Source organism: Polyergus mexicanus, unplaced genomic scaffold (assembly GCF_030449975.1).
Source record: "Polyergus mexicanus isolate NDT 795.1 unplaced genomic scaffold, iyPolMexi1.0 SCAF_22, whole genome shotgun sequence".
Taxonomy (NCBI): Eukaryota; Metazoa; Arthropoda; class Insecta; order Hymenoptera; family Formicidae; genus Polyergus; species Polyergus mexicanus.
Genome location: NW_027223342.1, coordinates 4,390,242 through 4,417,598, shown reverse-complemented (window position 1 = coordinate 4,417,598; position 27,357 = coordinate 4,390,242). Strand labels below are relative to the sequence as shown.

Here is a 27,357-nt window from a genome sequence, read left to right as displayed (position 1 = left end):
TCGATATAATCTGCGTTAATCACCGCACCGGTCAGCATACGGTTTTCGAACGCGGTATCGATCTCTCGCCAAACGAGTCTTTCCGCGGTATTGTCACCACTGTAATCACCATCGCTGTGTATAAACCGTCTCTCTAATCGAGTCCTCGCACCCTCGAGTCGCGCGATTCTAGCCACCAAAGATTGTCGAACTCCGATCGAGAGTCGCGGACGCTTGACACGACTGTGTTCTTCGAGCTGTTTGATAAATTCCTCGCATCGCTGCGCCCACGCGAAATACTAGCCCAAGGTAGCGACTCGACGCGACAGCTCCAACAGGTCGCGTTCGGTTTGCTCGGTGTTTTCCATGTTTTTATTATTATTATTTTTTCACACTTTTTATGCCAATGTTTTTTTTTACTGTGTGCAAATTGGGCACATATTACATGGAAAGATCTGATACATCGGAAGTCTGCAATTGGAGCAGGACCGGCCACTTATCGCGTCATATATCTCAATCACATGCTTCCGAACAGCATACATGTATCCGAAATCAGTATCTGCTATGGAGATCATACACGAAGCATATACGGCAAAAGAACCACCCGTGGAATAATAAAAGTATATAGCGCAACACTTTGTACGTCCGTTTAGCGCAATAATTTGCGAATGAGGCACTATCTTGTCAACACGTTCCGTAAGGTCCTCGCTTTGATCACTCTTGTAATTACTGTCATCCGACAATGCGTGATCTTCGTCGGACAATTCATCTAATACTGCCTCGAAATTATTATCTATTTCCATTTTTATGCAAATTATCACAAAATCTTCCTCTACACCGAACACTTGCCACTCAAAAATTTACAAGTACCTGCCGTACCTCTTTCAGTCGATATACGGACCGCAAGCTTTCAAATCGCATACTGAGTTTTTGACACCCTTCGTTCTTCATTATATATTTTTAATCTATCGCGTTATGGTTTCGCGAAACGTATCCCGATAAGCGACGCGATAAACGGCTCTTCCTGGAAAAAAAGATGAAGAGAGCACCGCGATGGTTCTATCTTGTTTATATTATTTATAAATTCTCGAGCAGTCGGAAATCGGCGCTCGCCTTATATTTCAGACATCGACACCCGCCTTTTGTAAGTACACCGATAAACATGTCTCGACGCGAATTCTAGCAGCCGGATATCGGCGCTCGCCTTATCATCTAATTCTAATGTTACGCGCAATAGTGCGCCAGCGACTTTTCCTGGAAAAAAGATGAAGAGAGCACCGCGATGGTTCTATCTTGTTTATATTATTTATAAATTCTCGAGCAGTCGGAAATCGGCGCTCGCCTTTGTAATACACCCCGCCGATTATGCTCCCGCGATAAGCATTCCCCCGCCCGCTTAACGTCAGTCCCCCGCGCCACCAAAATCCCCCTCCGCCCGCGTGACGTCATGCCCCCTCGCCCGCGCGGTTTTCCCTCGTCCCGCATTCCCATCGGAGGACCTGAGTTAGAACTGTCCTATTAACACTACCTACTTATAAATTAAATAACTTTTATAGATATAAATTTTATAAAAATATAAATTTTTTCTTGAAGCAATAATGAATATATAACATATTAATTTGCTTCGTTGTAGGGAAAAAGGAAAAAAAATTTAATGACTTTGATTTCGTTGATGATTGCCGTGCCGAAAGACAAAGTTATGTATCGCCTGTGCCCTTAGCGCCAAAAATTTTTTTCGCTAATATTTAGACTACCACTAAAAATATCGACGTCATTCGAGAAACACATGATCTCTACTACAAGGATTAACGCATCAAAATGATTCTACGTATTCAGCATTACAAGGATTGTCACATTAGAATTTTATAATTAATATAACTTCAATTATTAAAGCGATAGAACAAGTCGAAATCGTTACGTCATCACGTGGTTGCTTCGCGTCTAATGAATCCATCTCTAAAAACACAGCAATCGGTAGAAATCCTACATCGTTCAAAAATTGCATCTTTTTCTGTCCTATGTGTTATTAAATTTACAGCATTAAAATTTTATTAATTGTATATGTATATTATAATTATTAAGACAAAACATTGCAACGAGATTGTTATATATAATCCCCTGTGTCCTTCGCGTTAAATTCTTTTTTCGCTTATATTTCAGCAATAATACAAAAAATAGAAAAAATGCAATTCTTGAACGACGTTGATTTCTTTAGCGATTGCCATTTAAGGGATAGACTTAAATGCGAAAGAGCCAGTTGTTTACGTCACGATTTCAATCTGTTGTATCGCTCTAATAATCGAAAGCGTGATAATTGAAAAATTTTAATGCGTCAATCCTAGTAAGGCAGAGCTCATAAATTAATGTCCTTCTCAATTGACGTCGATATCTTTAACATACATAGCCGAGATTTAAGCGAAAAAATGTACAATACTAGACGCGACCACCCAAACAAAGGCGTCGCGATTTCGGCTCGCTATGTCGCTTTAATAATTGAAGTTATATTAATTTTAAAATGCTAATGCGTCAATCCTTGTAGCGGAGATCATGTAGAATAATGTCTTTCTCCAATAACATCGATATCTTTAACGGTAGTCGAGATTAAAGCGAATAATGGATCTGACGCGGACGATCTCGGCAAAGGCGTCACGATTTCGGCCCGCTTTATCGCTTTAATAATCGTAAGCTTATTAATCTTAAAATTTTAATGCGTCAACCCTAGTAGCGGAAATCATGTAGAATAATGTCTTTTTCCAATAACATCGATATCTTTAACGGTAGTCGAGATCAAAGCGAATAATGTATCTGACGCGGACGATCTCGGCAAAAGCATCACGATTTCGGCCCGTTATATCGCTTTAATAATCGTAGGTTTATTAATCTTAAAAATCTAATGCGTCAACTCTTGTAGCTGAGATCATGTAGAATAATGTCTTTCTCGAATAACATCAATACTTTAACGGTAGTCGAAATCAAAACGAAACATGTATCTGACGCGAAGGATACTGGCGATAATGTAAAACCTGATCGCGCTGTTATGTTTAAAGAATCATAAATATGAAACTATTAAGACATTAATGTCGTAATTCCAATAATTCAGAAACACGAGAAAAAAAGCAGCCATTGGACGACAATGGATTTTTTAGTGATTGTCATGCTTTACACTTTACACTGAAGTCGTTATCTACACACACAATCGCTCCTTCGGAAAAACTTACTTTTCGCTTTGATCTCGGCTATCACCAAATATAGATGTTATTCGTGAAAGACACCATTGTTCGTGCTCTTCACTATAAGGATTAACGCGTTAGCATTTTGAGAAATAAATATAACTTTGATTATATTAAAGCGACATAGCGGGCCGAAATCGTGACGCTTTTGCCTGGGTTCTTCACGTCTAACACATTCTTTGCTTACATCTCGTCGATCGTTAAAGATATCGATTCAAGAAAGACACTGTTCTACATGATCTCCGTTACAAGGATTGACGCATTAGATTTTTAAAATTAATAAGCTGACGATTATTAAAGCGATATAGCGGGCCGAAATCTCGATGTTATATAAGGCTGTTCCGCCTTTATAATGAATACAACTTAGAAAAAGATACAATTCGTAAAATATTAATGGCGTAATTTCATTAGCACACAGTAAAATAATGTAGTTCTTGAACAACGCGTCAATTTCTTTAAAAATTGCTGTGATTTAAGATTAAGAGATAGATTCATTAGACGCGAAGAATTCAGGCAATGGCAATGCGATTTTGGCCCGTTGTATCGCTTAAATAATCGTAGCTTTATCAAATTTAAAATTTAATGCGTTAATCCTTGTAGCGGAAATCATGTAGAATAATGTCTTTCTGCAATAACATCGATATCTTAAACGGTAATCGAGATTAAAGCGAAGAATGTATCTGACGCGGACGATCTCGGCAAAGGCGTCACGATTTCGGCCAGCTATGTTGCCTTAATATAATCGAAATTATATTTATTTCAAAATGCTAACGCGTTAATCCTTATAGTGAAGAGCACGAACAATAATGTCTTTCACGAATAACATCTATATTTGGTGATAGCCGAGATCAAAGCGAAAAGTAAGTTTTCTCGAAGGAGCGATTGTGTGTGTAGATAACGACTTCAGTGTAAAGTGTAAAGCATGACAATCGCTAAAAAATCCATTGTCGTCCAACGGCTGCTGTTTTTCTCGTGTTCTGGATTATTGGAATTACGACATTAATGTCGTAATAGTTTCATATTTATGATTCTTTAAACATAACAGCGCGACCAGGTTTTACATTATCGCCAGTATCCTTCGCGTCAGATACATGTTTCGTTTTGATTTCGACTACCGTTGAAGATATCAATACTATTCGAGAAAGACATTATTCTATATGATCTCAGCTACAAGAATTGACGCATTAGATTTTTAAAATTAATAAACTTACGATTATTAAAGCGATACAACTGGCCGAAATCGTAATGCTTTTGCCGAGATCGTCCGCGTCAGATACATTATTCGCTTTAATCTCAACTACCGTTAAAGATATCGATGTTATTGGAGAAAGACATTATTCTACATGATCTCTGCTACAAGAATTGACGCATAAAAATTTTAAAATTGGTAAGCTTACGATCATTAAAGCGATAAAGCTGGCCGAAATCGCAACGCCTTTGTCGAGATCGTACGCGTCAAATACATTATTCGCTTTTATCTCAACTACCATTAAAGATATCGATGTTATTGGAGAAAGATATTATTCTACATGATCTCTGCTACAAGAGTTGACGCATAAAAATTTTAAAATTGGTAAGCTTACGATCATTAAAGCGATAAAGCGGGCCGAAATCGCGACGCCTTTGTCGAGATCGTACGCGTCAGATACATTATTCGCTTTTATCTCAACTACCATTAAAGATATCGATGTTATTGGAGAAAGATATTATTCTACATGATCTCTGCTACAAGAGTTGACGCATAAAAATTTTAAAATTGGTAAGCTTACGATCATTAAAGCGATAAAGCGGGCCAAAATCGCGACGCCTTTGTCGAGATCGTACGCGTCAGATACATTATTCGCTTTTATCTCAACTACCATTAAAGATATCGATGTAATTGGAGAAAGACATTATTCTACATGATCTTCGCTACAAGGATTGACGCATTAAAATTTTAAAATTAATAAGCTTACGATCATTAAGACGACATAGTGGGCCGAAATCGTGACGCCTTTGCCGAGATCGTCCGCGTCAGATACATTCTTCGCTTACATCTCGTCTACCGTTGAAGATATCGATACTATTCGAGAAAGACATTATTCTATATGATCTCCGCTACAAGGATTGACGCATTAGATTTTTAAAATTAATAAGCTGACGATTATTAAAGCGATATAGCGGGCCGAAATCTCGATGTTATATAAGGCTGTTCTGCCTTTATAATGAATACAACTTAGAAAAAGATACAATTCGTAAAATATTAATGGCGTAATTTCATTAGCACACAGTAAAATAATGTAGTTCTCGAACAACGCGTCAATTTCTTTAAAAATTGCTATGATTTAAGAGATAGATTCATTAGACGCGAAGGACCCAGGCAAAGGCAACGCGATTTTGGCCCGTTGTATCGCTTTAATAATCGTAGCAGCTTTATTAATTTTAAAATTTAATGCATCAATCCTTTTAGCGGAGATCATGTAGAATAATGTCTTTCTCTATTAACACCGATATCTTTGGCGGTAGTCGAAATCAAGGAGAAAAATTTATATTGCACGAGAGATATTGGCGATAATGTAAAAAATTGCGTCGCGCTATCATGTTTTAAGAATCATAAATATACAACTTTTAACACTTTAATGCCATAATTTCAACAATACAAAGTACGGAAAAAATGCAGTCATTGGACGACATCGGTTTCTTTAGCGTTTACCGTGTTTTAGACCGAAATTATTTATTATTGCCAGTACTCTTTCTGAATAACGTATTAATTTATGCAAAAAATAATCTATATGTAAATAAATAATAAAAATTTTCTAACAATGTTTTTTCTATGACTGCGGTCGATAAGAGATTAGTCGATATAGATGCATAATATTTTGGTGGTTGGTCAATGAAGTTAAATGATTATAAAATTTCCTTATCATAATTGGTTAATGCAGTGTTTCGGAACATCCGTAGTTTTTTTTCCAATCGTAGCGTAACCTATATTACCTACTGCATACATGACAGTTATCTTAACCTCGCGTATTTTTTTCTGTATTTATATTTAGTATGATCGCATTTATATTTTCAAAATATATATTTGTAAATTTTTTAGATTTTCTGATCTTACTGAAGTGTCATCGAATAAGCATTTTTTGTATGAAAGTGTTTGGGTGCCATGAGAATGTACAACAAATTCTTAAATGTTGCAACAAGGTACATGACAGTTTTCTTAACCTCGCGTGTTTCTCTCTATTATTATATTTATATCTAGTTATTATTTTTATAGTTTTTCAAAATACATATCTGTAAGCTTTTTAGATTTTCTAATCTTACAGAAAAATGTCATTGAATAAACATTTTGTTCGTGAAAGTGTTTGGGTATTATAGGAATGTACAAATTCTAAAAATTTTGCAACGAGGTACATTATAATTAAAGTGAGTAATTTTATTATATTTTCATAATTCACATAATATTTTTAAGTATTGTGTTTTCTATTAAATTGAAAAAAAGATTGAATTGTGACGATGACAGTTATATGAGCAGGATTGTTGTACAAAGGAAAATGATTTAAAGTCATATCTATTAATATTACATCATGTTTATTTTGATTTTAGCAGACGATAATAATGTATAAAATAATTTGCAAACCACACATAGATCCAGCTTGCATTGAATATCAAGAAGCAATTTATTACAAAACACGAGAATCTTTTAAGCGAGAGTTCAATATTATAGTCTCCGCTAATAGAATCTTGTGATCTATAATGAAATGATCAACGCTTATTCATCAACTTGCAATATCTGTTGAAGCAATAATGAAGTACATCAGCAATACTGGGATTGTGCAACTACATTATGAAATAATAATATAAATATTGTATGTTTTCTATTAAATTGAAAAAGGATTGAATTGTGGTAATAACAATTATATAGGTACGATTATTATACAAAGGAAAATGTTTTAAATTCGTATGTATTAATATCATATCTTATCATTTATTTTTATTTTAGCAGGTAACAATAACAGATATTAATTTGGAAACCACACACAGGTCCAGCGTGCACTTAATGTTAAAAAGGAATCTATTACAAAACACGAGAATCTTTTAAGCGAGAGTTCAATATTATAGTCTCCGCTAATAGAATCTTGTGATCTGTAATGGAATGATCAACGCTTATTCATTAATTTGCAATATCTGTTGAAGCAAGAATGAAGTTCATCAGCGATACTTGGATTGTGCAACTACATTATGAAATAATAATGTAAATATTGTGTTTTCTATTAAATTGAAAAAAGGATTGAATTTTGGTAATAACAATTATATAGGTAAGATTATTATACAAAGGAAAATGTTTAAATTCGTATGTATTAATATCATATCTTATCATTTATTTTGATTTTAGCAGGTAACTATAATGGATATTAATTTGTAAACACACAGATCCAGCGTGCACCGAATGTTAAAAAGGAATCCGTTACAAAGCATGAAAATCTTTTAAGCGAGAGTTCAATATTATGATCTTTGCTAATAGAATCTTGTGACCTGTAGTGGAGTGATCAACACTCATTTATATTGATAATTGAAATAATAAGAACTTTGTATTGGTGATAGTATTAGAAGATTGAAATGACATTTGTATATTGATTTTCAGTTATTGAATAAATCATGGAAGACAGTGCTTTAACATATCACACTTTTATAAAGAGCATGTTGTTTTTATATATTATTATATGTACTATATATGTGTATCTCTCTTTCATATATGTATATTATTGCACATAAATAAGTAATCCATTACAAAGCACGAAAAATCTTTTAAACTAGAACTAACTTCAATATTAAAGTCTCTGTACATATAATTTTGTAATCTATAATGGAATGATCAACATTTATCTATAAACTTATATTCAATATTTGTTGAAGCAATAATGAAGTTTATCCTTTATAACTGAAATGGCTTTACTAGTTCAGAGTTTATCTCTTTCCAATCGTCGGATGTCGTTTTTTATAAACATACCCTTTGACATACATATATATAAATGTACTTATACCATTTGTGATATGTATATTTTGTATAATATAATACAATAAATAGAATCTAGAAAGAGAAAGAGAATCTGACATGCAAAGTATATACATGTAATCTTTTGTACTATCTATTCTATCTTCTGTCCATGTTATTTTTCTTGATACAAGACAGTTGTATTATAAACTCCTTGTTGTCTAATTGTACTTCTTCATGCTGTATTATCTTTAGCAAAACCATCTTTAATATTACTATAACAGAAAGGCTACCCGTAGAAATCCAAACTCCATAAGACCGATGGCATGTCCTTAATTAATAAAATTAGCTAATAACCTAATGAGAGAGAGAGAGAGAAAGAAAAAATATTACAGATATTTTAAAAACAAAAATACAACCGAGGAAACACATAATTCATGTTTTTGCAAATACAATACTTGTAATATATTTGCTTCTATTAACAACTGGTACTCTATTCCAGTTGTACTGTACATTTTTTTTGTTATATAGCCTTTGTGTTGAAGGTTTACAGTAGTATTATAAACTACCATGTAACACTTATAAAAATTGTATTTACAAGTTAGAAATGTTTATAAGTAAACATATATATTCATCACAAGATACAGTTTTTCTGATACTTAACGAGTCTTGATTGGATATATTAATCTCGATTCTATTTTTACTTCTTTCATTGAAAATTATGGTAAATATTTAGTTTATGAACCTCATCTCAGATTTTAATAAAATTATACTCAATTAATAAATTTTTCTTTCCGAAAAAAAATCTAAAAGAAAGAAGTCGCTCTGTACTCTAAAAAGAATAATTTAATTTAATTTATTTCTATATATATATATATATATATATATAAAGTTTCCATAGTATATTTGCGAATTAAGTGATATGTAATGTTTCCTTATCTACTCATCATAGCAGAGTAACTAGCGTGATGTTTACTTCTCGTTTTTATACTTTCTTTATTTTTACGTTTGGCGAGAACATTGAATAATTTTCTGTTATCTGTGATATTTTCTTCCATATCTTACATGTATACATATATGTAATTCCTAGTTTTTGACAATATAGACAATAAACTATTTTTATCTTATACTTATATTTTCTTTCTCTTAGTTTTCTTGTTTGTCAATCTCTTTTGCTTTATATCTGAAAATTTAAGAAAAACACCACAAGGAATTGACATTCCAAAGAAATAGTTAATATCTAAAAAGATACATTAATCTGATCATCGAATCATTAATCGTTTTTTTCTAAATACAAAATTCAGTTAGAAAATGAGCTAATAAGAGCAAGGTGCAAAAAGAAGGTGCAACAAACTAATCTTAAAATCTTCTTTATTTGACTTGAACGTTTCGGTCTTTCATTTGGACCATCTTCAGCAGACTAATTGACAAAAAAATTACAAAAAAGATTCCCCCATCATGCGTCATTCTCCTCATCTCCATCTACGTCATCGGTAAATCTCCAGAGCGATCGAAAACGAAATGAAGAACAAGCGAAAAACATGTTATTCGTTTTTTATTTGTTTTGATTCATTGCTATTTGTTTCTTTCTCTAATCAACTACTACTGTAAATAAATAAATAAATAACTTTCTTGAGTAAATCTCTCGGATTTACAAGAATGCAAATATTTGTAGAATTTTCCTCTTGATTGTCTCTTCATTCAATGAACAACCGCTATTCAAAAGAAGAACTTTTTTATTTACTTTTGGAGTGTCATCAAAATAATCGTTTTATGGAAAATAATAGTGTCGCTATAATAGCCAAATAGTATAATGTACTGTACATAGTTTTGTACTGTCGCTGTACTAATCGATCTATACTTAACTCCTTATACATACGTACCAATGCATTTTATCACAAAATCACAAGTAATGTATACGTCAGAGGATCAATGTACTCTTATGTATACAATAAAATATTAGATCTTTTGCTGTCGTCAAAATAGTCGATTGACATATATATATATATATATATCTTAGTAATATTTTATCAATCAAATCATTCACTTTTATCATCAATTCAGTTTCCAATTTTTTTAGCGATACATGTAATGATCCTAAAATAAAAAATTTTATAAAATAAACATCGTTATATCTATATATATATTTTTACAATAAGAGCTAAGAAGTTTGAAGGATCTAGATATTTATAGTAAGCAAAGAAGACTGTTGTATTTTGATAAAATATGACGTGGGTGGTGGCGGGTTTTTTGCTTATTTATTTTAAGATGTTTAATATATACTACAAAAAAGAATGATATAATCCCTAAAAACTTACCTTTTTAAAAAAAGGTAAAAAAAAGCGCCAAGTACACGCGCCATGTGAAAAAATTTTACACAAAAAAGTGTTATTTTTTTTGTTGTATTTTGATAAAATATGACGTGGGTGGTGGCGGGTTTTTTGCTTATTTATTTTAAGATGTTTAACATATACTACAAAAAAGAATGATATAATCCCTAAAAACTTACCTTTTTAAAAAAAGGTAAAAAAAAGCGCCAAGTACACGCGCCATGTGAAAAAATTTTACACAAAAAAGTGTTATTTTTTTTTAATTAAAGAAACTGCTCTACAAAATAATGTTATTTTATCTCTATACAAAACAGTGTTATTTTAATTGTATAAAATAAATATTTTAATTTCCTAAAAAAATAGATATCAAAAAATTCTGTCAACTGACATTAAAAACTATATCATAAAATTAATTTCTTTTATGATTATTTAAATAGAAATATTTTAACCAAAAATATTGTTGTACAAAAATTGCGCCAAATGAATAAAAATTTATGCTATATAAAATTCATTTCTTTTATTATTATTTAAATAAAAACATGAAATTAAAAATTAAAAATTTATACAAAAAATTAAAAATCAAAAACTTATGCGAAATTAAAAATTAATACAAAATAAAAAAATAAAAAAAATTTTAATTAAAACAAACTTGGCGATGCTAAACTGAACAATGTGTTAATGATATTAACGTACTCCATATTTTTACATTGCAATTATTAATGTAATGTTTAAATTAAATTAATTATTTGTTAGTTTAAGATACATTGCAGTTATTAATTTGGAAACATAGCAGCGCCAAGTTTTTTTTAATTAAAATTTTTTTTATTTTTTTATTTTGTATTAATTTTTAATTTCGCATAAGTTTTTGATTTTTAATTTTTTGTATGAATTTTTAATTTTTAATTTAATGTTTTTATTTAAATAATAATAAAAGAAATGAATTTTATATAGCATAAATTTTTATTCATTTGGCGCAATTTTTTGATATCATTATTTTTGTAGGAAATTTAAACAACTATTTTGTACAACAATATTTTTGGTTAAAATATTTCTATTTAAATAATCATAAAAGAAATTAATTTTATGATATAGTTTTTAATGTCAGTTGGCAGAATTTTTTGATATCTATTTTTTTAGGAAATTAAAATATTTATTTTATACAATTAAAATAACACTGTTTTGTATAGAGTTATAGACATAACCGCTCCAATAGTTCAATTTATATATTCTGAGTATGTTCTGAGAGTACCATATACGAAAAATGTGCGAAAAAGAGGACAAACGATGTATCATAAAGATATTATAGGGATATTCTCAGTATATTAGAGTTAATTATAGTATATTCAGTATAAGTATCGAAACTTAGTTTCTATACTCTGAGTATATCTTGAGAATATACGATAAATAATGTTTACAGAGATATTATATAAATATTCTCAGTAAATTACGTATGATCACAGTACATTCAGTATAAATATAGAATATTCGTATGATATCATGTGCTGTTAGGAATCCATGCTTGGGCCTGCCTTCACCATTTCTAGAAGCAAAATTAAGTGTCTGTGGGGTGAGTCTGACCTATGCGGAAACTTATAGTCATATTGTCATCTGCGAACCAATCGATAATATTGTATTATAACACTATTCTAATCATTGCATTCTGTATGTATTACTCCGCCTCATGATCTCTTAATGTGTTAAAATTTTGATTATTTTTATTGATAAGTAATCGAAGTGGGCCAAAATGTTTGGTTTAGTTAAATTATTATTTATTTATTAATTTATATTAAGTTCATTAACATTGTTTCTTAAAAACATCACATATTTATTACGCCCTAAGTACCACGTCCGGGCTCCAATTAGCCTTTTCCTTTTTTTATTGACTGAAATGTTTAGGTTGGCCGCTTAAGTTAAACAATTTTTAGATATTTTTTGAATTATTAGATCTAATTTTGAAGCACACATACACACACGCAAGCACACGCACACACACGTATACGTACCATAAACTGTTATGTAAATGTATTTATAAAATTTCACAGAAATAATGATATAAAAAAATTACGCCAATTAAAAATAAAGATTCATAAAGAAATATCATAAGGCGTCGTAATACATAAGGAACGCAACAGTAAACTTATAATAGTGTTACGATATACGCTTATAACATTATACGTGATATGCATAGTCATCAAACCGCTCGGTAGACCGGTTCTGTAAGGTTATTATGTAAATGAATTATCTGCACGTGTCGTATAATAAATACGCAATACGTAATCTCTAAAAACTATCAAAACATACCATCTCCACAATGACAGCTACTCAGTGAAGTGAGCACAGCAACAGAACTAATCAGCATCGCGAAAAAGAGGCAAAAATGTCAATAACATGCCTTTTTTAGAGAGGGATGTTTAATGCATATGTAACCATAAAATTCATAAAAAGTGAGCATCTATTATTCTTGTTGCATTTCTGCTTTCTACCCATAGACGTATAATATACAGGATATCTCTAAAGTTAATCTCACCCCTAGATCTCGGAAACGACTTTAAATATAGGAAAATGTTTCAGACAAAAGTTGTATGGCTTTGAGGGGGATATAAAGTGATGTCATTAATTTGACCTTAAATAGTTGTGTAAAGGTCACCAAAAAGTCACCTTCAATTTTTTAAATGGAACCGCCTACTTTTTATTGCATATTGTTATAGCTTATCTCGAGAGTTTTTCAAAACATTATAATAAAGTATTTTTTCATTAAGTACTTTTTGAGTTATTTTATGTTTTAATCTGACAAATTTTAATATAAAAATTAAAATATCTTGTAAAATATTTAGTTTTCGATAATCTTACCGTAATACTTTCATGTATAGAATAATGAGACAAATCAATTAATGTAATAAAAAAACAAATAATTAAAAAAATACATTGTAAATAATTATATACTTTTTTTTAAAAACAATTATTTTTGTGACCTGCACGTGATCTTCACGCAACTATTCAAGATCAAATTAATAATACCACCTTATGTCCCCCTTGAAACCATACAACTTTTGTCTGAAACATTTTTCCATATTAAAAGCCGTTTCCGAGATCCAGGGATGAGGTCAGACTTTAGAGATACCCTGTATAGACTGCGCGTCTCTACATTTCCCATACTCAGAACGCGTCAAAAAATAGAAAGAGACAGCTGCTGTACGATCACTGATCTGTCTTTATCTAACTTGGAAAGAGAAAAGTAGAAGGGATGGAAAAAATGAAGATAGAATGGTGATACAAAGCATGCTATCTCTGTCTAATACTTGACGATCCCCACTCCTTAATATTTGGTCTAGATATACTATGTCTATGTTTCTATCACAAAAAGCCAAAAAGCATTGTCGGTACATCGCACAGTGGTCCCAAACCCCGAAAAGCTGGTCAAAAGTCGAAAAATAAAGTTTTAATTTAGTTTCGATTTTGACTGTTGGATTGGATAGAGGGAAGGTTTAAATGTCATAAACCGGGGTCAGGAAGAGAGAATTGTGTATATCTACTTTTCTACAGCCAATACAAAAGTGACATTCGAACGAGTAACACGCAAGGAAAAATTAACCTTGTATTTAGAAGTATACCAAAACTCGCACGTTTGACCGATTTGAATTTTATAAAATGGATCTTTCAGTTGAAACTAAGTAGAATATGAACATGTATTTCAAATATTATATAATAATGTACTTATAATATAATAATATACAAATTAGCATATTATAAATATAATTAAAACTTATTGTGGATTGTAGTGTTATATATTATATATTTGCATGAGCTATGCGCGCTCGAGAATAAGAGAAGGCGTGCGCGTGCGTGGTATGATGAGTGAAAGAGACAGACTTGTGCGATATCCGGCGGGATGTGCATAAGAGCGAGATTGCTCCGATTCTCTTTCCGGCTAGACCTTTGTACGGAGCACACGTGTAGTAAAGGAAATATATTTAAGAAGTAACTCTAATACAGATCTAGTGCGAAAATGCAAGCAAAGAAGTCCTACTTAGAACTTCTTAGCTTGCATCCGGATCTTGCCGCCAAAATCGAGCGACACGTAGCCCGGCCGCCAAACGATCCCCTCCCGGGAAACCAAGAGAACAAAAAACCGATTACTAATAAGCGACGGGTAGTCTCTATCATTAATCAACATTACACTGGCAGTCAATATTAAGTTAAAGCCACGCAGTCGGCAGAATTAAATACGACAGAACGAGGAGTGAGTCTCGCAATCGAAACTCGACTCCAGACATACGCACGCCAAGATATCCGCTATCGCGATACGCGACGTGAGCTAACGTGCAGGAATCTTGTAATTAAGTCAATTTGTGAATAAAATAGATATATATATATTTTTATTCCAACTACAAGAGTGTCATTGTCAACTACATTAAAGTCAGTGAGTCTCCGGAGGCATAACAATACAAATACAATATAATCCATTTATGATAAATCTTCTTATTTCAAGGGTTACTAGTTGCATTTAATATTATTATTAAAACCAACAAAAAATAAATAAAATTCTGAAGTTTATTACAGTTTATAATTGATATTGAAATATTCTGCATTATGTTATTTTATCGATTTGTATTTATTTTATGTATCTGTATAAATTTTGACGCCTTAATTAGTGTTTTTGCGCAAGTTAACAAATCTGACGAAAATGAATATAAAAAAGTTATTAGTCATACATTGCCTGTTTATATCGTTGCTTCGAGAGCCGATCTTGTTAACTCAACTATATGCGGAAAGGAGTTACGAGACTTCCAAAACGCCGTGGATCAACGAATATTGTGGAGCTTGAAAAGTAAGTAAAATTTTATTTATTTAATCATGCTTATATCAAAAAAACTCGAAAATTAAAAAAATTAATTGATAAAAAATTTATACGAAAGAGATAAAAAGCAATCAAGAATCAGCACAGTAATTTGTACGCATATGTTTTATTACAATCAAATTACATTGATATTTTGACTACGTGATAGACAAATTCACAAAAAGCGTATGTTTCGGTCCCTTTTTTTGGACTATCCTCATCACAATTACAAAGTAAATGGAATATATTATATCAAAAATGTGATAATAATAATATGAAGAATAAGAGTGAGTTACTCATGTTATACAGAAGAACAGAAGGCAAATGTTACAATGACAAATTTTGTCTCGAAAATCCATGTGTTATTATTATTTATTTTTGTATAGTGTGTGTCGTATGTCTCTCGGATGTTCTTGATCTCGGCTCTCTGTTTTGCATTTAATTTGGTGAATCATCCCGCTACTCTTTATTTATTTTAAAAAATTTTTAATTTTTTATACCTCGGAAAGATTTTCTTTTTTATTATTGATCTTTAATTATTTCCCTCCAGCTTTATAATGTCCTATCCTGTGAACATTATGTCATCTCTTAACGGCTAGAACCGATAGGAAACTACGAGATCAAAGGTCAGGACATACGAGTTTTTATCTGTTTATTTGCTGAAGATGGGATGGAAAAAGGACCGAAACGTTTATTAAAGAAGATTTCTATTTGAATTTTTTTATGCTGACTTACTGCATCTGGCTCTTATTAGCCTATTTTTTATCCTTGTATTCATATAATTTTACGAAATATTTGGAATTTTTACATGAGGCATATGCTTTATTCAAAGAGATGTTCAAACTTTCTATCGTTATACCATAAACCGATTTCATGAACTGGATAGAAAGATGATCCCATACTATTTAAATAGTATGGGATCTCTTATTTTAATGGAATATGATCATTTTTCAGTTTAGTCATTGATATGATCATTATAATTTAATATTTAAAATTCAATTTTCTATTTTATTTTTAACGTTTTATTTTACTGTTTTTTGTTTGTCAATGAAATAAATTTATATATAATTTTTTTTCCTTCTCTAATGCTACTAACCCTCAGCCGTAAAATAAAAAACTGATAATGTTACCTTATTAGTTTAATCATACATTGAGATATTTTCTTATATATTTTATTATTATATTATTATACAGAATGTCTCATAATTCGAGATTCATACATTAAGGGCGTGTTAATGAAGTCGTTTAGGGTTAAAATTGTTTAATAAACATATGTCCGTAAATGCTTCCTAACAGAACTATAACCATTGAAAGTTGATGTGATTTTGTGATTTGTGATTTTTCAAATGTGAATTTGAATAGAATTTGTAATGCATTTGTAAATAAACAGTTAAAATAAGTTAAATTAAAAATCTTTTTTCTTTCCTTTTTCAAATATTTACATCAACTTTGAATGATAGTAATTTTATTAAGAAGCATTTACGAACATATGTTTATTAAACAATTTCAACTCTAAATGACTTTAATAACACGCCCATGGGACACCCAGTATATTAAGATGTACAGTAATGTTATTTTTCGCAAAAATATATAACTTATTGAGAAAAATGATTTAAAATTCTCTATTTAAAACATGATTCTATGATTATTAAATAATAACAATATAACACAAATTGTATAAGTATTCAATAATCTAATTCCTGATATTCTAATTCTCTCTCTCAGTTGATCAATGTTATATTGGTTTTAAGCGATATTTAAAACTATATTGGCTTTTGATAATAGTTAATGTCATTTGGTTTTTGGCTTTTGGCTTTAAGCTTTAGACTATAATTTAATCTTTGATTAGTTTAAAGTCTAATAAAGCCAAAAGACATATGACATTAATTATTACCAAACGCCAAAAAAGTTTTAGATCTCGCCTAAAAGCCAAAAAAACATTGGTGCGATCGGGTCTAATTAATAAAATATTTAAAGATTACTTTTTAAATTCAACAATGAATGAAAACATTGATGATGTACTAATAATAAATAAAAATTATTGTTCAATATTTATGTTTAAATAATAATTGTTTATTTTATATTTTTGAGTGCTGGATTCTAGCGGGGGATTTAAACCAGGCTTTCTTTATGGAAATAATTACTGGCTAGGGAGTCGTAGTCAATGTCTCGATACAATGAATACAGCTCCTCTAGAAATCGCAGAACGACATATATTAAATAATACGATATATCGTGATCCACAAAAGGAATTTCCGCCTTTCGAAGTAAATTACTTTGTTTCTCATTTCACACACAACAGTACTCTTCAATACCATATGAATGTCGATACCAATGAAGTAAGTTCATTTTTATAAAATAAGCTTCTCTCTCTTTTTTTCTCTACCCATACATAAAGTTAGCTAGAAAGAATATCAAATTATAAATTAAATTAAAGCCAGTGAACTAATATAGATTTTTCAATTTTTTATCAAATTATATATATAATTGTCTGTCACAAACTCTGAGGAACGATAGGTTTCGTATCGCGTACCTCAAAGTTTGTCGCAGTGGTCCTGAATCACTCAGTATATATTATTAGCAATAATACATATATATATATTGTAGGAAACGAGATACTATTTATTATAATGAGGTAGAAAAAGGAAAACTATTTATTATAATGAGGTAGAAAAAGGAAAACTATTTATTATAATAAGGTAGAAAAAGGAAAACTACTTATTACAATCGTGTAGGTCCAACGCGCACGACCTTTTTCGGAGACGGTACTTTTCGAACTCTGTATATCGGCTCCGAGAGTCGATCCCGTTCGCCCGAGCCATACGTGGCCCAATCGCATCCCGACACGCTCAGCTGTTATTATTATGAGACGCATGATCGGCGGTCACACATCGAACAAACAAGTGTCTTCGAGACCTTCTCGAAGACACGATACACAAACAAACAAGATATGAAATCCTTCGCTTCCTACACTATATATATATACAATACAGGGTTGGGAAGTAACGCGTTACTTGTAACGTCGTTACCGTTACAGTTACTTTTTTTCGTTAACGATCGTTACTTTTTTCTGTTTGTAACGATAACGGTAACGTCGTTACATTTTTACAGTAACGGTAACGAATTAGCCGTTACTTTTATCGTTATTTTTTGGTTTTTATTATCTTATATCTATTCAATAGATGTATTTTTTGAAAAATATTTTGTAGCCTTCTATCATAGGCTGCATTCTAATAATCACTGCCAGTACTGAAAATCTATAGTAACGTAAATTATACATTTTACAATACTGACAATGAATATTGGGATACACTCTTAATAATATCAATATTTCTCTTATCAATATTTAAAAATAATGTTCGATAAAAATTTTCAACAAAATTGAAATTTGTAAATTACAATTTAAATTCCTGTAAAGATAAGTATATTAAAAAGTAAAGATATTAATATAAAAAATTAGAATCATTAAATAAGTTTAATATAAAAAGCGCTTGCTATATAGTGACTAATTTAGAGTTTTTAATTGTAACATAGATTATTACATTTAATATTGATTACTAAATAATTTTATAATCTAATAGCTTATTTTAGCATTACAAAAAACAAAAACATAACGGAAAAGTAACGAATCGTTACTTTTTAAGTAACGGTAACGGTAACGCGTTACTTTTTAAAATCAGTAACGAGTAACGGTAACAAGTTACTTTTTACAAAAAATAACGGTAACGGTAACGCGTTACTTTTATAGAGTAACGTTCCCAACCCTGATACAATATATATACAATATTATATAACAAACTAATCCTAGATATTATGTTTATTCTTAAATCTTAAAATAAACTCTGATTTGTTTCTTTTAAACATTCTAATATACATAATTATATAAGGTATATTTATAAAATGTTCTATATTATATAATATATGTATATATACACACAAAAGTATTTTAATATGTTTATTACAATATATTTTGTTTTAGGATTTAATTACGCTCGGCCTCTGTTTACCAGCATCATGTTCTATAAATGATCTAACTTTAATTCTGGAAAAAATATTTCGCGATAGAATTTTTTTTATCAGTGACCTTTATTCCGTGGATTTCAAATTGATCGAGATTAAAAATCTAAAAGACGATCAACAATGGTTATCTTATGATGCAATATTTTTTATCTGGTATATCAAAAAAGCAAAGAAAATATATAATTAATAATATACAGGTGTTTCAAAAGTAGAGGTCCATCGCTCGAGAGATTATTGAGGACCCACAAACAAGAAAAAAAACTTAGTATAAACATAGGTCCGGAAATGCGTTGTTTTCAAATTATCGCCATTTTTGTAGAAATTTCAAATTGCTTCGCTTTGGAATTTTATCGTCAAAACTGAAAGAAGAGATGGTTTTTATGAATGAAACACTCTGTTATAAAATAATAATTATTTTACCAACAAATAACAATACATTACTCAAAAGAAATAAGGAACACTTCTCATACGCTAAAAAATAGGCTATTTTTAAATCGCTGAAACTCCGCGAAGAAATCATCAGACCAAAAATTAAAAAACATTTTGAGGCTTGAAGTTTTAACTTTTTTAACTTTTTAGCGCGTTTTTTGGTAGTTTTAAAAGAGAGAACTAATCAGCATCGCGGAAAAGAGGCAACAATGTCAATAACATGACTTTTTTAGAGAGGAATTTTCTTGTTTTTTTTTTCTTTTTTTTTTGGACCGAGTTACACGATTTTGAAACTAAACTAGTATCTCTTAAACATCCTTTTTAAGGCACAGAATTGAAAAAATATAAAAAATATAAAAAATTCGATAGTCCGTTAAAGTTGAAATTTCAGGTTTTTTTAATTTTAATCTGATATCGCCGAGTATCGATATTAATTCTAAAAAATACAGGTTTCAAAATCGGTCAAATAAATTATTAAAAAATAGCATTTTGTAGGTAAAATGTTCTAGTTTATGAAACTTGAAATAAATTTTTCGAGAAAAATTTTTTTATCGAGCTGCAAAGTATTAAAACTACGTAATTTTAAGAACAAAATAATGTATTCGTTTTTAAAGCACAGAACAAAAAAAAATATAAAAATCTGAGAAAACTGTTGAAAGCGCGTTAAAGTTAAAATTTTAAATCTCAAAATGCTTTTTTAATTTTTTTCTTACTATGATTTTTCGCGGATTTAAACCGTTCGAAAATATCCTAATTTTTAGTGTATAAAATACTGTTTTTTATTCTTTGTTTTTTGAATAGTGAATAATAACACGCAAATTTTTGTATAGCTTTCAAAATTTTTAAATAATAGAGAGATATATTTTGTATTTATTTTATAATTCTAGTGTTTTAGCGCTTACTCTTTTTATAATGATAATTGGAACAATGTACGATATATTCGTGCATCAAAAATATTTACTTGCAAAAGAGAAAACTAATACTACAGCTAGTAAGTATCGTATTTAAATTATTCGTAATTTTGATTATGTATTATACTCGTATTTGAAAAATCACGTTTATGCATTGTACATTAAAATGATATTTGACTATTTAAAATTAGTGTATTTTCAAGTCGAATAATTTAATAAGGAAATATTTTAATAAAGATCAGCAAAAATTTATATATAGATTTATATATTAATAGTCATCTTGTATATGCATATATTTTTTTAAATAATGCTTCTTTTCTCATTTAGTTAAAGCATATGTTGATTTTTATATAAATATATTACTGAAAATACTATCTTGCGATATAGATGTGGAGAACATGTCCGAGGAAATGGAAATAACATCTTTATCTTCACATCGAGAAAATAGAATTGGAAAAATTCTAATATGTTTTTCTGTATACACAAATACAAAAATAATATTCAGCACAAAATTGGATGCTAACGCAATACCTACTATTCACGGTTTAAAATTTCTCACTATGAATTGGATAATTCTTTTTCATACAATATTCTTCATGTTGAATTATATCGGTGAGTAATTCGAAAAAGACTTATAGAATTAATACATATATATATCTTGTTTTCTATATATAACAGAGATTATTTTGTATATATAGACAATAAAACATTCTTATGGAGAATCTTTCCGGATTTCTTCATTCAAGTATTACGTAACATAATCATACCGACAGATACCTTCTTATTTACAAGCGGACTTTTAGTAGCCTATTTATACTTGAAGGATAAGATGGGTAAAGATAAAACCACATCGATTAATTACAAAGCAAAATTAAATGAATTCTTTATTCATATAATAAAAAGATTTATTCGGTACGTTTTTCTCGCTTATTATCTTTATTTATACAGGCAATAAATAAGAACAATGCATATAAAAATAATTTAGAAATAAAATTTAACCTAATAATATTATCTCTTTTTATGTATTGTATATATATTTATATCTCAAAACAATTTATATTAAGGTTGACACCTGCGTACATGATGATGATAGGAATACTACAATTAAGTTCGGCTTGGTACGACAAGAATTCACAATTTTATCCAAATTATAGATTGCACGAAATTTGTACAAAATATTGGTGGAGAAATTTTGTATACATAAATAATCTGTTCGATCTCGATTCGATGGTATATAAATATATTTTAAATAGTTATAATTAATTTAATATTGCTTAAAAAATATTAAAATTTTATTTTAAATTTTCTATTTTCTTATAGTGCATGATTTGGAGTTGGTATTTAGCCAATGACATGCAATATTTTATAATTGCTACTGTGCTACTGATTTTGTCAACTGTGTAAGTTAATGTATCGAGGATATTATAATCAGCACAATATATTAGTTATATATTTAAATAAATATAAATTGCTAATTTTAGGTACTTTTACATGACTGTTGTCGTATTGGGTGCACTTTTAATAGGCTCTATTGTACTTACCGGTTATATTTCATATATTTACGAATATATTCCGACGTAAGTAATAAAAACATTTTGCTAATTATAAGATTACTTAAATATTGTCTTATTGCAGATTTGACGAACAATATAGACTTTCTAGTGTTTTGTACTATCCCCCATGGATCAGAATAGGACCATATATTATTGGCATAATTACAGGTTACATTGTAAGAAGACTAAATAAAAAATTGGTCTTGAGAAAAGTAAAGTATAATTTGATTATCATATGACTTTAATGTGAAAAATAAGCAATTATTAAACAATTATAAAAATAGTTACAAAATACATGAATAGATGATTTTATTTAATTATTTATATATATTACTTTATATATATTAATATATTTATATTTTAATTAAATATTTGTGAATTTTTACAATTTGTGTACAATTTACTTTCAGAAAATTGTAATTTTATGTTGGTGTCTTGGTAGCGCGTGTATTATTTTCGTATTATTAGGCTTTTATGAACGAAACGTATCTATTCTGTATGCTGCTGTTTATGTTGCGTTAAGTAGAACACTCTGGGCCATAGGTATAGCATGGATTGTAATAGCGTGTTTTACTAAGCATGGTGGTTAGTATATTTCATAAAATATAATAAATCTTATCACACACGTATACACATTTGCACATAAATCTACACAAATATGTTGTAATATTATAATTAATATAATAATAATATTGTGTAATATTATTTCTTGCATCTCTCATTTAATTTATTTTTAATTTATAGTTTTTCTTTTAATGGCATAACGCATAAAAATAATTCTATAATTTTAAAAAATCTTATTTTTATCATACATATATATATATATATATATATATATATATATACAAATTATTTTATTATGTTACAGGTATTGTTAATCGGTTATTATCGTTGAAAGTCTTTATCCCTTTCAGCAAACTTACTTATTGTGCTTATCTCGTAAATCCCTTCGTTATACAATCGATTCATTTCTCTAGTGAAACATCCGTTCATTTGGAATTACTGCCTCTGGTAAGTGAAGATTATCTCTAAAATTTCGATACTAACAGAAGACTTTTTAACATTTATTATCAATTTTTAGATTTCTATGTTTATAGGATACTTGATGATTAGTTACGTTTGTGCTTACGTATTATCTTTAATGGCAGAAATACCATATATCTTATTAATGCGAATGTTCCTTCAATCTCGCAAGAACAGAAGATATACATGTCGCAAAAGATTGTAATTTTGCATACTAAATTATTATTAAAACATGTAATATTTAATGTTATATTAAATATATAATATAATGTAATATTGAAATACATTAATGTAAATATAACATCTTTCATTTAATAAAAAATTTTTTGTTTCATCAAGGGACATTGTCGTTTTGCGCTATGTCAAGCGTAATACACAGACAGATTATACATCTATACGCGGCTCACTAGTTGAGTATACTTTATACTTAGTTGAGTGTACTTTAAATTATTGGATCTCATTATCAGTAACGTTTGAATCGATCAAATTCCTAATAGACAGACTCTTAATCGATAATTTTTTTTCTATGTAATGCGTACGCCATTTATCATACACATTTAATTTTTGTTATTAACACAATGCAACAATATTACTTTGAAGCAACATGCGCCGAAGATCATGAATTTTGCTACATAATAATTTATGCTGATTGCAAGAATGTTGCAAAACACAAAAAAGGCATAAAATTACGTCCAAAAACGCATTCACTTGCTAAATGCATCCGTTCACTTTGCAAGAGTACATTTATCTTTTCAGGAACAATTTATGAAGAGAATGAAAGCGTATCGCGTTAGCACAATAAATAAACGTTGATCGGCTGCGTTCGAGAACGTCACCCGTGTGCATCAAGCCTCATTCTAGACATGGTATATCTAGACCGAGTGTTGAGAAGTGGGAGCCGAGGTGCATGTAGAAAAGGACATACTCTGTTTCGTGTCCCTTGCGTTCTCTCTCGCTCGCACGTAGCATGACGAACGAGAGCGCTATGCCCCGTGCGAGCGAGAGAGAACGCAAGGGGTAAGAAACAGAGTATGTCCTTTTCTACGTACATCTTTACCCTCACTCCTTAAAAAAGGCAAACGCTCGGTCTAGATTTAGTTTTTAATAATCTTACAATAATATTTTTATATACAAAATGAGAGAAATCAATTAATGCAAAAAAAAGGAGTTGTTTTTATGAAAAATCAAGCTATTTTTTTTCTATCATCTGGTATATTTGCCTCAGAAATGAAGAAAATACGCAACTTAATATTAAGAGAAATTCTCTTCATTAAAGAAGAAATTTTTCTTCTTATTCCGAGAATCTTTTTTAGATGTAAAAAACGTTGGATGTAATAAAAGCGGGAAAAATATGTATAGAAAATAACATCATAATAGTGTATTCAAAAATAGATCCCAGTCAGCACAGAAAGATCCCCTGAATGTACATAGGATATACGGAAACGGACTCTGAATATTTTGTGCATGTCATAACACATCTGAAAGATGTCCATTGCAGGTCGTATGGATGTTCAAAAGCAATGCGCCGTAGGTCTCAGATAGATCCAATATATATCCATTTGTACATCCAATGTACATACATGAAACATACATTTTCGTATATCCATATAGTCGCAATTTTAGTATATCCTATGTATATCCAAAGAACATATATTGTACATCACATGCATGTACTATGTATTTCCAATGTATATCTATATGTACATTCAATGTACATACATTTTCGTACATCATACGTATATACTATTTGAGGTCCCGGGAAGATTCAATATATATATCCATATATCATCCATTGTACATACATTTTCGTATTTCGTTAGTACATGCATGTGATGTACAATATATGTATAAATGGATATACGAAAATGTATGTTCCGTGTATTGGATGTACAAATGAATATATACTGGATCTATCTGAGACCTACGGCGCATTGCTTTTGAACATCCATACAACCTGCAATAGACACATCTTTCAGATGTGTTACGATATGTACAGAATATCCAGAGTCCGTTTCCGTATGTATCCTATATACATTTAGGGGATCTTCTGTGCTGACTGGGTGAATTATATATATAGGACTTCCGTTTCCGGTACGTAGAGTGTGACACGTGTGTATGTGGAAGGTGCTGTTTGACGGGAGAGGAGAATTAGAGGGGCGACGAGAGAGAAGGGTTGAGTGAGAGCGAGTGGAGGTGAAAGGGCGAGTGAGGGAGTGAAGGGAGAACTGGGAGTGAGAAGGGAAGGGAATAAAAGGGCATTTACGAGCCGGCGGTTAGGGGCGAGTGGGCACGGAGTATAGAATAGGTAGAGCGGTAGACGCGACGGAGCGCTAGGGAAACAGCGCGCGATAGGGAAAAGTGGGGGTAGCGCTAGTGAGCGGCAGAGCACGAAGCAAAGAGAGTAGATAGAGGGGAAACGAAGACAGTCAAATAGAGAAGAGAAGGAGAGTATAGGTAGAGAAAAGGAAACAAAACAAGAAGCTGAAAAAGGGAAACAAGGATAGATAAGCAGGGGAGAATGGAGAAAGGTGGGATAAAACAATCGAAAGAGAGAAAAGGAAGTGTAGGAGATATATCAGAGTTTTTGAAGAAGAAGAGAGAGAGAGAGGATAAGAACGGAGAGGAGTCTATTTTTAGATCAAGTAAAATCATAGTAAGATCACCAAAAGCAATGGGGGAGAGAAAGGAGGATAGAGAGGGATGGGAAAGGCAATTGAGGGAGGAATTAAGAAATGACATAATAACAGGGGTAAAATTGCTAGGAGAAGAGATAAGAGAGGATTTAAGAGAGATCAAAGATGGTTTAGTGGGGCAAGGAGAAGGGATAAAAAAGGAATTGGAAAAGATAAGGGAGGAATTTAGAGAGAGGGAGAGGGAATGGGAGGAAGAGAGAAGGGAAATGAGAGGAAGGATAGAAAATCTGGAAAGGAAATTAGAAAAATGGATAAAGGAAGGGAAAGGAAGAGTAGGAGAGGAGGGCAAGGAGGGAGCAGGGGTAGTAGGAGAAGGTGAATTAGAAACAAAAATAAAGGTAATAGAAAGAAAATTAGAGCGGAAGGAACGAGAGGATAGAAAGAGAAATATAGTAATTAGGAGAGTAGAAGTGGAAAAAGGAGACGTAAGAGGAGGAGTAGAAAAGATCTTGGAAATACTAGGAGTAAATATAAAAATAGAGAGTGTGAAAAGAGTTGGAATAATGACGGAAGGAGAGAGAGGAATGGCGGTGGTGACGTTAGGGAGCATGGAACAGAAAAGACAAGTTATGGAGAATAAGAAAAAGTTGAGGGGAAGAGAGGAAAGGATAGAGGATGATTTAACATGGGAGGAAAGAAAGGTTAGATGGAGGCTCAGGGAGATAGCCAGGAAAGAGGAAGGAGAAGGAAGGAGGGTACGGATAGGTAATGGGGGATTGCAAATAGATGGCAAATGGTGGAAATGGAATGAGGAAGAGGAAGTATTGAAAAGTGAAAGAGGGGAAGTGAAGGGGGAGAGAGTAGGTTATAGGAGAGAGAGACAGGGGGAATAAGGGGGAAGGTAGTTGAGAGGGGACTAGTAATAGAGACAGGGGAGAGGGAGGGGAGGACAAGTGGGAGTAATAAGGGGAGGGAAAGAGAGGAGAGGGGGAACAGAGAGACGTGGGGGGGCGGTAAGGAGGAAGAGATATGGAAGATGGCTTTCTGGAATGTAGCAGGTTTAAAAAACAAAGATAAGGGTTTTTGGGATAGGATTGGAGAGTGGGATGTCATAGTACTCATGGAGATATGGGTGGACGAGAAAGGATGGAGGGGAGTAAAAAACAAGTTACAGAAGGGTTTTAAATGGGGGGTGTACCCCCCATTTAAAACCCTTCTGTAACTTGTGTATTGTAATACGCGTATTGCGTATTGTAATACGCGAGTAGAAAGAATAAAAAAGGAAGAGCAATGGGAGGAATGATAATGGGGATAAGAAGGGAAAGGGAAATGGAGATAGGAGAAATTGAAATGACGGAGGAAGGGATGATAACGGGGACATTGAAAAGAGGAGGGGAGGAATGGAGAATAGTGGGAGTATATGTGAACGAGGACTTAGAG

At 31.1% G+C, this 27,357-nt stretch overlaps 3 protein-coding genes across 5 annotated transcripts; all 3 read left to right on the top strand.

Moving 5' to 3' along the window:
• Window positions 1-15,101: 15,101 nt before the first annotated feature.
• Window positions 15,102-18,609, top strand: LOC138942267 (uncharacterized). Of its 2 annotated transcripts, XM_070312377.1 has the most exons (4): window positions 15,102-15,339; window positions 17,440-17,687; window positions 17,956-18,015; window positions 18,084-18,166. In XM_070312377.1, exons 1-3 carry the CDS (start codon window positions 15,102-15,104, stop codon window positions 17,977-17,979), a joined length of 510 nt encoding a protein of 169 aa, XP_070168478.1. In that variant the 3' UTR covers window positions 17,980-18,015; window positions 18,084-18,166. The 2 variants fall into 2 exon arrangements, with proteins under 2 accessions (XP_070168478.1, XP_070168477.1); XM_070312376.1 differs by lacking the exon at window positions 17,956-18,015 and having other exon boundaries at window positions 18,084-18,609.
• A 2,113-nt stretch (window positions 18,610-20,722) lies between these two features.
• LOC138942266 (nose resistant to fluoxetine protein 6-like) lies at window positions 20,723-23,489 on the top strand. Of its 2 annotated transcripts, none has more exons than XM_070312374.1 (10): window positions 20,723-20,788; window positions 21,096-21,320; window positions 21,407-21,620; window positions 21,773-21,938; window positions 22,029-22,108; window positions 22,190-22,285; window positions 22,344-22,473; window positions 22,672-22,846; window positions 23,130-23,272; window positions 23,343-23,489. In XM_070312374.1, exons 1-10 carry the CDS (start codon window positions 20,725-20,727, stop codon window positions 23,487-23,489), a joined length of 1,440 nt encoding a protein of 479 aa, XP_070168475.1. In that variant the 5' UTR covers window positions 20,723-20,724. The 2 variants fall into 2 exon arrangements, with proteins under 2 accessions (XP_070168475.1, XP_070168476.1); XM_070312375.1 differs by having other exon boundaries at window positions 23,359-23,442.
• Window positions 23,490-25,955: 2,466 nt separating this feature from the next.
• LOC138942495 (uncharacterized protein PF3D7_1120000-like) lies at window positions 25,956-26,810 on the top strand. Its single transcript, XM_070312731.1, has one exon. It carries the CDS (start codon window positions 25,956-25,958, stop codon window positions 26,808-26,810), a length of 855 nt encoding a protein of 284 aa, XP_070168832.1.
• Window positions 26,811-27,357: the final 547 nt, after the last annotated feature.